Genomic DNA, 13,646 nt, shown 5'->3' with positions numbered 1-13,646 from the left:
GATGGCTTGTTATAGATGTGAAGAATCAAAAATAAAGATATGAAGAACCTGGGATATGAATATAGATATGAATATTTCCCAACTCACAAAAGGAATAAGAAAAAGAGCTATTATTGGTAAAGGTGGAGATTATCAATCGTAAGTGAATAATTAGCATGTGGGACATCAAGAGATATAAGAAAGTATGTAGATAAACTGAAGAAACAATAATAAACTGAACACTTCAAAAGAAAAAGTGAAGCAAGGAAATTATAAGTAGCACATATATATGCAGCACCATATGAATCAACATATGTTTTCAGTTAAGGTTTTGTCTACATCTTCATTATTTCTAAGGAAAGAGGTGCATTCTTAAAGGGTGTGGTAATATTCAAATCAACTGCAGATGCACTAAATAAGCCAATTCTAAAATTACAAATACAAACTATATGATGATCAGGATAAAAATCTTACAACATTTTTTATGAAATCTTTCTAAAAATCATTAATGGTCTGAAAGCTCTTTTCATTGCTGCCTTCATCACTTTATTCCTGAATGTGTAGATAACAGGATTTAAAAAAGGAGTGAGAACTGCATCAGAGAGAGCAAGAAATCTGTCCATCTGGGAATTGGGGTGTAGCCATGTATAGACAAACATGGTTGGACCAAAGAAAAAAATACCACAGTGATGTGAGCTGACAAAGTGGAGAGGGCCTTGGATGAGCCACCTGAGGAATGTTTCCAAACAGTAAACAGGATGAAGACGTAGGAGATGAGGAGTATGAAGAAGGAACCAACACAGATAAACCCACTGTTGACAGTGACCATGAACTGCAACCTGTAGGTGTCTGTACAGGCCAGTCTGAGGAGACGAGGAAGGTCACAGTAAAAGCTGTCCAGCACATTAGGACCACAGAAGGGTAGATTAACAACAAATGCCAGTTGGAACAGTAAGTGACTGACACCAAGGGCCCAAGCAGCAGCCAGAAATAAGATGCACCTCTGTGGGCTCATGATGGTCAGATAGTGGAGGGGCTTGCATGTGGCCACATATCTGTCAAAGGCCATGGCAATGAGCAGCACCATCTCCACGCCACCAATGACATGGATGAAGAAGATCTGGGCGATGCAGCCGCCAAAGGGGATGACTTTGTGCTTTCTGAAAAGGTCATAAATCATCTTGGGTGAGGTAGCAGAGCAGGCTCCCAAGTCAGTGAAAGAGAGACTGGCCAGGAGAAAGTACATGGGGGAGTGTAAGTGAGGATCAATGGTCACAGAAAACACAATGAGGATGTTTCCAGTCATGCTTGCCACGTAGAGCACAGAGGAGAACACCAGAAGGAGAAGCTGGATCTCCCATGAGTGAGTGAGTCCCAGGAACACAAACTCAGACACAGCCGAGTGATTCCCTCCATCCATGGATCCGGCCAACTGGGCTGCCACTGAAATGATGGGAACTAAGAATGTGAGAAAGAAACTGTGATTATCAGGAATGATAGTGGTATTGAATATTTATGCTGCATTGCAAATGAGAACTAGCTGATAATCCAGTTCTTCACACTTCTTAAGTAATGACAGTAATGACGACAATGATGATGATGATGATGTAAGCACAACTCAGAAGATCATATTATAATTGGAACTACTAGGAAAAGCTCTCGTTGCCTAAAATTAATAGGAGAATTTGGCAAGAAGAAAAGCTTCGCAGGGCCCTGTAACAAGAAACAGAATATACAAGCAAGAAGGTATATTTGTTCACAAAAGAAAAAGAGAAGTCGGTGAAAATAAATTCATTTAATTACCCACAAAGAGAAATAACACAGTTATACAAATTACATCTGACCCTACTTTCCCATAACAACACATTTCATCTCCCACTTATGATCATTTTCAATTTCTTCTCTCCATACAATTTACATTCAGAGAGTAGGACTGTGGAGAAGCTGATTAATCAGTGGATCACCATTTAGGAGTGAAAGTTTTCTGAAACATGAGACGGGAATGAATTAAGGAGAAACACACTGTAGAAGAGGACACCGATTGAGATAAGGGACAATGCAACTGGGGAATAAGAAAACACCCAAATCATGCAAGCGTAGTCAAAGAGAAATGGGCTTCAGCAAAGATAGAATTTCATTCTTTGTCATCATGTCAGATCAGGTTCACTGCTTTTCTGAATCTTCCCATTTTTTATTGTGGTAGAAACCATATAGCATTAAACTTTACCATATAAACCCTGCACAAGTGTACAGTTAAGTATTATTAAGTATATCCATCTGGAAAATATGCCTAGAATTTCTTCATCTTGTAAATCTGACACTCCACACCCATTGAACAACAGGTTCCTGTCTCCTCTCCCCTCAGCCACCATCTACTTTGTTTTTATGAATTTCACTACTTTAGGTACCTCATAGAACTGGAATCACACAGTATTTCTTTATTTTTTACTGTCTTATTTCACTTAGCATAATATCCTCAGGTTCATTGACTACATCTTTCCATTTTTTAAAAGTTCTTTCAAAATGATACAGAGATCTCTACTGGCCACTCTACTCAATGAAGTTCCCTCTGGACCTACACCTGGCCCTGCAGGATTTTTATCCAGACCTAAGATATGTACAAATACTTGGGATTTCACCCTAGTTCCTGCTAAAGAATGGACCTGTATCACCACAAGGAATGTGAAATATACCTGGAAACAACTTCTATTTGTCCACACATATAAAAGTCTTATGGCCAGCACTTACAAACACTGAAATATTACATTTTTCTTCATCAGCAATTCAGCCATTCATCCCTTTTTTTGCTCAGTAGTATATCCATTCTTTTAAATTATTCGGGACTTTATTGTCACCTGCTCTGATATTTGACATCATCAGTCTCAATATGTCTGAAATCCATGCAGGTATGTGGTGTCTCCAAGGTCATTTGCACTTTTAAGCATTAGCACATTTTGAAATGAAAAGAATGTCAAACTTCAGTAACAGTATAGGAGGGCACATTGCCTTGGCTTAATCACATGCACTTAGAGCACATACTAAAGGGTTGGTAGTTGGGGCACTTGCCTGGCTCAGTTGGTAGAGCATAGATCTCTTGATTTCAGGGTTGGAAGTTCAAGTCCCACAGTGGGTATAGTTATTACTTAAAAATAAAGTCCTTTAAAAAAAAAGTTGGGGGCTGGGTTGGTTGAGCATCTGCCTTTGGCTCAGGTCATGATCCCAGGGTCCTGGGATGAAGCCCCAGGTCAAGTCAAGCTCCCTGCTTAGCAAGGAGCCTGCTTCTCTCTCTCCCTCTGCTGCTCCCCCTGCTTGTACACACACACACACACATTCTCTCTCTGTCCCTCTCTCTCTCTCTCTCTGTCAAATAAACAGATGGGATCTTTAAAGAAAAATAAGAGTTCTATTTACTTAAATAAAAGGGGGGCTGGTGACTTTTAAGTTTTGACTATGTTTTTCTTTGGGAGGAGAAGGGATGAAAGTGGTGAAGATTCCACTGCTCTGTGTCCAAATACCCACCATAATGAACTCCCAATAGAGGGTAAGCCCTGAAAACAGCTGCTGAAGTTTTATTCCTTTTAGAAGGTGTTGGGATGCAATACAGGCTTACTGATCTTCTTTTGCAGACACATCTCCAGGTATTTGAAGAATCTTCTCAAAAAAAAAAATTCAGTTGATACCTATCCTAAAACATCTCTCTGCTCCCAAACTGAAAAACACACTCACTGTGATCCGACCCCAAGTTTAGCTCATCAATGCTAAGCTGAGTCTATATACAACTGAATCAAATGATTTTGCTGTCACCTCCTGAGGCTACAGTCCATAGTCTCAAGATACACACTTTTTATAGCCCAAGCTCTTGGGTCAGAAGTCTCTGAGCCTGGGCTGGAGAAGAAGGAACCACCTATGCAGCCATTGTGTGAGGGACAGAGGAAAGGACGAGGACTGGTTGGTAAATATGCAGAGACAGATGGCTAGAAATACTCAGCAACTGAGGATGAAACATGGAGACTTCTGTGTGGAAAGCATATGTATCCTGTGAAATCCTACCAATATTTTTATCTAAGAAACAGCCTGTTCCAGATTGACCATTTTTCAGATGAGAAATCTGAGATTCAAAAATGTAAACTGAATTGCTTATAGTCACACAAGTGCCGGAACTAGGGACTAGAATCCAGGTCTCTGGATTCTTGATCCAGAAACTATAGATCCTGTAGAATATAACCTAAGAAAGAAGAGTAAAAAATCAAAACTTAAAATGTGACTTTCAGAGTTAAAACTAACACCAAACACCAGCATTTATACAAACCACCTATTATTTGTATTAAATTATTTTGTATGACAATAATAACTACATACATACAACAAAATGACCAATGGAATGTTAGAAGTAAATGGTATACAGAAATGAGATCTTTCAAAAGACAAATACCATATGATGTCACTCATATGTGGAATTTAAGAAACACAACAGATGAACATAGGGGGAAAGGGGGAAAAAGAGAGAGAGGGAGGCAAACCATAAGAGACTCTTAACTATAGAGAACAAACTGAGGGCTGATGGAGGGAGACAGGCAGCGGGATGGGCTAAATGGGTGGTGGGCACTAAGGAGGGCACACGTTGGGATGAACACTGGGGTGTTGGTGTTGTATGTAAGTGAAGAATCACTGAATTCTACACCTAAAGCTAAATTCTACACCTAACACTATATGTTAACTAACTCGAATTTAAATGAAAACTTGAAACAAACAAGCAAAAAGAAATGACGTCATTTATTGCTACCACACTTTGAGTGCTCACTCTTCTCATTTTGGTGCTCATTTGGAAGACCAAAACAGTGGTGCAATATCTGAAAGAAAATCTTTATCACACCATCCATCATTTCTGCCTCTCCATAGTTTGCTGTCCTCAAAAGTCAAGTAAAAGTTCTTAATTATTTTATAAAGTTCTCCTTGATAGTTCCAGTCCATAATGAGTCAGAGTTTGGGTTTTTTTCCAACTTCTATAAGTCACAAACTCAATAAACCCAGTGGAAAGACATAAATTGTACACATAATTGCTATAACACAGTATACAATATATGCCATATGAACAGTAGACAAGATTATATGCTGAATGTGAAAAGAAAACCATATCTGGGGGCATCACAATGCCAGATTTCAGGTTGTACTACAAAGCTGTGGTCATCAAGACAGTGTGGTACTGGCACAAAAACAGACACATAGATCAGTGGAACAGAATAGAGAATCCAGAAATGGACCCTGAACTTTATGGGCAACTAATATTCGATAAAGGAGGAAAGACTATCCATTGGAAGAAAGACAGTCTCTTCAATAAATGGTGCTGGGAAAATTGGACATCCACATGCAGAAGAATGAAACTAGACCACTCTCTTTCACCATACACAAAGATAAACTCAAAATGGATGAAAGATCTAAATGTGAGACAAGATTCCATCAAAATCCTAGAGAAGAACACAGGCAACACCCTTTTTGAACTCGGCCATAGTAACTTCTTGCAAGATACATCCACCAAGGCAAAAGAAACAAAAGCAAAAATGAACTATTGGGACTTCATCAAGATAAGAAGCTTTTGCACAGCAAAGGATACAGTCAACAAAACTCAAAGACAACCTACAGAATGGGAGAAGATATTTGCAAATGACGTATGAGATAAAGGGCTAGTTTCCAAGATCTATAAAGAACTTATTAAACTCAACACCAAAGAAACAAACAATCCAATCATGAAATGGGCAAAAGACATGAACAGAAATCTCACAGAGGAAGACATAGACATGGCCAACATGCATATGAGAAAATGCTCTGCATCACTTGCCATCAGGGAAATACAAATCAAAACCACAATGAGATCCCACCTCACACCAGTGAGAATGGGGAAAATTAACAAGGCAGGAAACAACAAATGTTGGAGAGGATGCGGAGAAAAGGGAACCCTCATACACTGTTGGTGGGAATGTGAACTGGTGCAGCCACTCTGGAAAACTGTGTGGAGGTTCCTCAAAGAGTTAAAAATAAAACTACCCTACAACCCAGCAATTGCACTACTGGGGATTTACCCCAAAGATACAGATGCAGTGAAATGCCGGGACACCTGCACCCCAATGTTTATAGCAGCAATGTCCTCAATAGCAAACTGTGGAAGGAGCCTCAGTGTCCATTGAAAGATGAATGGATAAAGAAGATGTGGTATATGTATACAATGGAATATTACTCAGCCTTTAGAAATGACAAATACCCACCATTTGCTTCGACATGGATGGAACTGGAGGGTATTATGCTGAGTGAAGTAAGTCAATCGGAGAAGGACAAACATAATATGGTCTCATTGATTCAGGGAATATAAAAAATAGTGAAAGGGATTATAAGGAAAAGGAGAGAAAATGAGTGGGAAATATCAGAGATGGCGACAGAACATGAGAGACACATGACTCTTGGAAACAAACAATGGATAGTGGAAGGAGAGATGGGTTGGGGAGACAGGGTGACTGGGTGAAGGGCACTGAGAGGGCACTTGACAGGATGAGCACTGGGTGTATGCTATATGTTGGCAAATTGAACTCCAATTTAAAAAATACACAAAAAAATTAAAAATTTAAAAAATAAAAATCATGATGAGATACCACATCATACCTGTGAGAATGGTAAAATTAACAACACAAGAAACAACGGGTGCAAGGATGCAGAGAGAGGGGAATGTTTTGGGAATACAAACTGATGCAGCCACTGTCGAAACCTATATGGAGGTTCCTCAAGTAGTTAAAAATACAACTACCCTATGGCCCAGCCATTGAACTACCAGGTATTTACCCAGAGGGTAAAAAATAATCATTCAAAGGAGTACATGCAGCTTGCTACAGCAACATTATCAACAATAACCAAACTATGGAGAGAGATCTAATGTTCATTGGTTAATGGATAAAGAAGTGATATGGGGGCACCTGGGTGGCTCAGTTGGTTAAGCTTCTAGCCTCAGCTCAGGTCATGGTCCCAGGGTCCTCAGACCAAGCCCCACATCTGGCTCTCTGCTTAGTGGGGAATCTGCTTCTCCCTCTGTACTCCCCTCATGCTTGCTCTCACTCTCACATGTGCACTCTCTCTCTCTCAAATAAAATCTTTTAAAAATAGGAAGTGATACACACACACACACACACACACACACACACACACACAATGGAATATTACTCAGTCATCAAAAACAATGAAATCTTGCTATTTGCAACAATGTGGATGGAGTGTATTATGCTAAATGAAATCAGTCTGAGAAAAACAAATACCATGTAATTTCATTCATACATGGAATTTAAGAAATAAAAAGAGGAACACACAGAAAGGAAAATTTAAATAAAAGAGAGAGGGAAACAAACCATAAGAGACTCTTCTTTTAATATTTTATTTGTTTATTCATGAGAAATTCAGAGAGGAGTGAATGGGTGACGGGCACTGGGGGTTATTCTGTATGTTAGTAAATTGAACACCAATAACAAATAAATTAAAAAAATAAAAAATAAAAAAAAAAACAGAGAGACAGAGACAAAGGGAGAAGCAGGCTCCCTGCAGGGAGCCTGATGTGGGACTCAATCCTGGAACCCCGAGATCACGACCCGAGCCAAAGGCAGACACTCAACCATTGAGCCACTCATGTGCCCTATCATAAAAGACTCAACAGTAAAGGACAAATGAAGAGTTAATGGAGGGAGATGGGTGGAAGATGGCTAAATGGGTGATGGGTATTAAGGAGGGCACTTGTTATAATGAGCACTGAGTGTTACATGTAAGCTATAAACCACTGAATCAAAATAATTAAACATAAAGTGACCAAATTAATCATAAAATAAATAAATAAATAAATAAATAAATAAATAAATAAATAAATAAATAAACATCTGTGTACCAGTCTCTTGCTCATATTTATACCCTGTATTTCAGACTTGCTTATCCAGATACCTACCTTACATTTCTACTGTTAAATCCCAAAGCATCTTAGATGTAATGTGCACACAATTGAGTTCCTGCTTTAACATACCCCTTCATCTTAAGTGATGAAAGATACATCTTTCTAACTGCTTGTCTCAAAAAACTTGGGAGTCATTTCTCTAAAATTCAATATCCATCAGCTGGCAATTGTGTTAGCTGACCCTTCAAGAGCTCACTATATCTTATCATTTGCTACCAAGCCACAATTTCCCTCTTCCTTTAATTTCTGCAACACAGTACTAACTTACCACTGCTTAAACCACTGCACGTTTCCTAGACTATTCTTTGTAAGATAATCAGACATAAAACTAATTTAATTTTTTCTCCTTTTTTTTTGTAAATAGGCTACATGCATAGTGTGGAGCCCTGTATAGGGCTTGAATTCACAACCCTGAGACCAAGACCTAGGCTGAGATCCAGAGTGAGATCCTCAACTGACTGAACCACCTGGGTGCCCCAAAGTTAATTTTACATGTAAATGATATCATGTCACTTCCCTGCTCAGAATTCTCCAATGATCCCCCTTTCTCAGAGTAAAAACCAAATATGTTACAATGGTTTACAGAATCCTGAATGATTTGGCCTCACTTTACCTCCATGAATAGTCTCCTTCTATTCTCCTTCTTTTATATTGACAAAGTCACACTGGCCTTCTTGCTGTTTCTTGAATACAACCAAGCCTTTTAGGCCTTTACTAACTGTACCCTCTGCATAGGATGCCTTCCTCTGGATATTTACATTGACAATCCATTCAACTATATCAAATCTTTGCTCAAGGACACCATCCCAAAAGATGCCTACAGTTTGACTACCTTACTCAGAAAAGCAATCCACTACCCCACAACTCTGGAGTTTCAGAATCACCTTAACCTTCTCTATTATATTGGTAGCTCACTTATTTCTTTTTAACTTAGTATAGAACTTTCTTGTTTATTTTGCTTATTATTTATTGTCTGGATAGCACCACAAAGGTAGGAATTTTATATACATATAAAATATATATTATCTATAAATATATATTCTCAACTGAGATATCCCAAAAACCTACAATAATGCCTGGCACTTGATAGGCATTTGGCATTTGCTTCATAAATGAAAAAGTGAAAAGAGGATGTGGAGAGAAAAGGAGAGGGAGAGAATGAAAACCACTTCTGGGTTTCTTGTTTTCATGACTGAATAGATAATTGTGGAAGAAGACACAGTTTTCAGTGATGATCATAAGTACCATTTTGCACTTATTCAGTCAAAGGACATATGCAAGATGCCAGAAGATATATTACACATGAGTCCAGATGCCAGAAGAGTCAAGGACTGTGTTTTATACAATAGTGTAGTAAAAAAATGGTTAGAGATCAGAAGGGAAATGATTATTCATTAAACAGTACCAAGAAAATTAGTAACGAACTAGGGGTGGTGGAAAGGGAGGAGGGAGGGGGGTGGGGGTGAGTGGGTGACGGGTACTGAGGGGGACACTTGACGGGATGAGCACTGGGTGTTATTCTGTATGTTGGTAAATTGAACACCAATAAAAAATTAATTTATTAAAAAAAGTAAATTTGAGAAACTCAGATCCTCTCCTATTATTTTCACTAAAAATAATTTTCAGGTGGATAAATATTTTAGAAATACACGTTCATTGATATTCTTTAGGTATTAGAATGGAAAAGGACTAAGAATAAAACTTAGTCACAATAAGAATAAAGTCACAATTTAAAGCTCCATGAAGTTGGAGTCAAAAAGATCATTACTTTCATGTTGCAGAATATGAATATAAAATTAAAAACAACAAATTGGGGGAAATATTTTGAACACAGATATGATAATAAAGGAGGTAGTGCCATCAACACATATGTGAGGCTGGTAAATCAATATGACAAAATTAATATTCTATCTATGGGGATGGGGAAGAAGAACACCTTAGCAAAGGTTCTATTTCAAATAAGAAAAGAATATGTGACAACTTTTTGCCTGCCTTAAATCACTTTTTCCCCACCACTGATGGTTGCTCCCCATCCCCTCCTTCTGGGAGATGACCCTACTCAAATTCATGTAGTTCTTTGAAGGCTCTCAGCCAGATTACATTGACCTCTGCCCACCTGAGAGGACATGTGATCCAGACCGGGCCATGGAAGACCCATCTCAGAGCTAAAACAATGCCTGTTAGGATCTTTTCTCTAGGTTTTAATATGGAGCTGAGAAAGAAAGCCTTTCCCTTTTCTATGAGGCTGCCCTGCTGGAATGAGTTAAACTTAGAGTTATTGGCAGTGTCCCTTCTCTCCTCACACCACACATAATGAAATCCATGTGTAAAACAAGAAAATAAGATCAAGATTCAGGGATAAACAGAGTTAAGAGAGGGAAAAGAAAGAAAGAAAGAAAGAAAGAAAGAAAGAAAGAAAGAAAGAAAGAAAGAAAGAAAGAAAGAAAGAAAGAAAAGAGAAAGAGAGTAAAAGAGGAGCAAAATCCAAGAGTGTAAAAATGAGTGAATCCCTGGAGTCTATGAGGCTGATGCCACTATTGGACATCCCAATAATCTGAGTCAGTTAAGTCCTTTTTTATAAAATATTTTTTTTAATTTTGCCTGGAGTGCCTGGGTGGCTCAGTCAGGTAAGCATCTGTTTTCAGCTCAGGTCATGATCTCAGGGTCCTGGGATTGAGCTCCAGGACAGGCTCCCCACTCATGCTCTCTCTCTCTCTCTCAAATAAATAAAACCTTTAAAAATAAAATAAAATGCTTTATTTTTAATTGTAGTTTTAAAATTTACCACCTTGAGCAGTTTTAATTGTACAGTTCAGTAATGTTAAGTGTATTAACATTGCTGTAAAATATCTCTAGATCTCTTTCCTCTTGTGAAACTAAAACTTTTCTAGTTATTTTAAGCTAGTTTTGATTGCATTCCTGATACATGTAATTCAAATAGTTCAGGTTAATAGCAATATTTAAAAGATTACAAGCATATAAAAATAGAAGAAATTTAAAATAAGTTTTTATCTTTTTGCCTTTTAAATTGGCTAATATTTTTAATAAGTGGTCATATTCAGTGTGTTGGGGGGTGCTAAAGTGTATATACTTCTTAGCAGGTACAAATCTTTGGGGAGAAATGATAATATGAATAGAGTTTAAAAGTTTATTATCCCCTATTAACTCCAAGTATATCAATCTATAAAGGAAGCAATCTGAAATATAAATAATATATATGCAAGATTTTCAAAACAGAGTAAAAAATATAAAAGAATCTGATCAATGAGAGGAATAACAAATATAACTATGACATGGTCATATATAGAATACTATGTATTTAAAATTATTTTGCACTACAATATTTAATAAGGTGAAATTTTTATCAGAATGTAATACTCATCAAAAAGGCAGGATAAAAGTGTAGATACCATTAAATCTCCATTTTGTAAATATATGTTTTTATTTAAGCATAGAAAAACACTAGAAATAAGTATACCAAGATATTACTACTAATTATCTCCATATGGTGACTTTATGGATGATTGCTATTTTATCATCTCTAATTTACAAATAAAGTTTTCTTTATTAGAAGAAATTTTTTTCTTTTATTAGGAAAAATATACTCAGATAAAATATGGAGGATTTCACATCAGAAGTAACGGAAAATACAATCTTCTTAGAAGCAGAGATGTATTTATCAATATCCTTTTGACTGTAGATGACAGAACCGCATCTTAAACTTAAGCAAGAGGGTTAACGTATTGGCTCATTTATTAGTTCAGCTGGTAGCCAAACTAATAGGGGGGTAAGAATGAAGCTGAATGCCCAAGACATTTGGAACCATGGAACTGATTAATGCCAAGCCTCTATCTTTAAAACTTATAGCTACTCCCACATACCTTTTCTCAGTATCCCAGACTTGATTTTTGACAGCAGGAAATATGATTGCCAGCAGTTTCTGCATATATAGCTCTAAAATGGATTGAGTTTGTTTTCTCTTTATTCTCAATTCCAATATCCTAGAGGAAAGCTCAAACTTGGCTCATCCTGGTCAGACTGATACCTGTACTCTTCAACGCTAGCTAAAAGATGTCCATTATGACTTGGTTCAGAAGCCCAACCTTTGACCAAACAGTTGGAGTTAGATGTAGGATTTACGTGTCACCTTCATAATCATACCACACAGTTACTGCACGAGAAAGCTACATTTACCAAGAGAAAGAAGTTGCTTATTTGAGCAAACAACAGACTAGATGTCCACTAAAAGTAGTTATTTCTTCAGAGTAAAAGGAAAGACCTTTAAAATTAGATGATACAGAAAATCTTTAGGCAATATGAAGTTGGAGAATCTACCTTGTAATAGATATAGACTTGAGAGAAAAGCAGAAAGACAAAAGATTGGGAGGGGTAGGCTGTTTTAAAATCAATACACATAAACAGTGAGGAATTTGGGAATCCCTGCTAGACCTATTGAACAGTATTTAATCAATGAAAGAGAAAAATGAGTGGAACTTCCATTTAAAAAACGCCACTCCCAAACAAATTTTAGGGAGCCTGAACATAAGTGGTAGCTAGTAAACTGATAATATAGGTACTGGTTTTCCAAATGTCCAACAGAGGGCTTAAAAAAATAAATAAAGGATATAAGAGCAATGGAAATCAAAAAAAAAAGGCAAATAAATTATCAAGTGAGATAAACTATGAGGTAAATAAGGACCATTTATAAAATAATAGGAATACTGATAAACCCATTAAGATATATGGAGTATGTGTAAGGATTTATAAGGTTCAGAGTCATTTGTATTACATCTCTGAGAATGAGCCTTTGTTCCTCTTTGTTGAGATAGATAGGAACTGAAATTTCTAAATCTATGTACACAAATCTCTCATTTCTATAAGAGAATTGGGTCATATATAAAAAGCCTCTCAAACTAAAACTTAGCTTATAATGATTCAAATTATGTAAATGCAATGGGAATAGTATTATATCAGCAGCGAAGAAAAAGGAAGAACCTGGCTAGTTACAAATGAAAATAACAATGAATCTTAAAGAACATAGGAGTTAGACAGCCTAAAACAGTGCAAACAAAAGTTAAATTTTGTTGAGACCAGCTAGCACTGTCCAGATAAGAAAGTGGCCTGGTCTAAGGATCCTGTTTTTCCACTCGTGATGGAAGGCATATCCTAGTGTGGAGATACAGGCATTAATCATCAAAATCTGATATGATTAAAAATTTTAATAATCTATATAACTCCTCTTACTCTGATTCCCTGCTTATTAATATCCTTATCATCACCTGACTTCTCAGAAAAGTCCCTATAGTGAAATAGTAAGTTGGGCTTTCATGACAGTTCAGACCACTTTACTAATTTTTTACAGCAAATTAGTGTAAATCAGCAAGCATTCCCTTATATAACCCATCTGGACACTGAAAAGACTCAATTTTGAATTCTAGACCATAGTAAATTCATCAAAGTAATGTCTCCTGAGAGATAAGCAATTGGCCTTCTCTGGGAGATACTTTTTTTTTTATCATACCACATGTTTCCTCTAACCATAGGCAGCAACACAATTTTTCAGTTAAGATTCTTAAATAATCATGTTATTTTCATCTGAGACACCTAAACAGTAGTAAGGTTCTTGGAAACTGATATTGCAAGTATAGGAATTTAATGTTATTTCAAATAAACTCCATAATATTTTTGTAAT

General features: G+C 37.0%; 1 protein-coding gene across 1 annotated transcript; it reads right to left on the bottom strand.

Moving 5' to 3' along the window:
* Positions 1-461: 461 nt before the first annotated feature.
* LOC112675484 (olfactory receptor 4F3/4F16/4F29-like) lies at positions 462-1,399 on the bottom strand. The gene is given in 2 exon segments (XM_025472050.1): positions 462-658; positions 661-1,399. Coding segments are annotated over 2 exon segments (936 nt in total).
* Positions 1,400-13,646: the final 12,247 nt, after the last annotated feature.

This window comes from Canis lupus, chromosome 30 (assembly GCF_003254725.2).
Source record: "Canis lupus dingo isolate Sandy chromosome 30, ASM325472v2, whole genome shotgun sequence".
NCBI lineage: Eukaryota > Metazoa > Chordata > Mammalia > Carnivora > Canidae > Canis > Canis lupus.
This window is presented reverse-complemented; position numbering and strand designations above follow the sequence as displayed.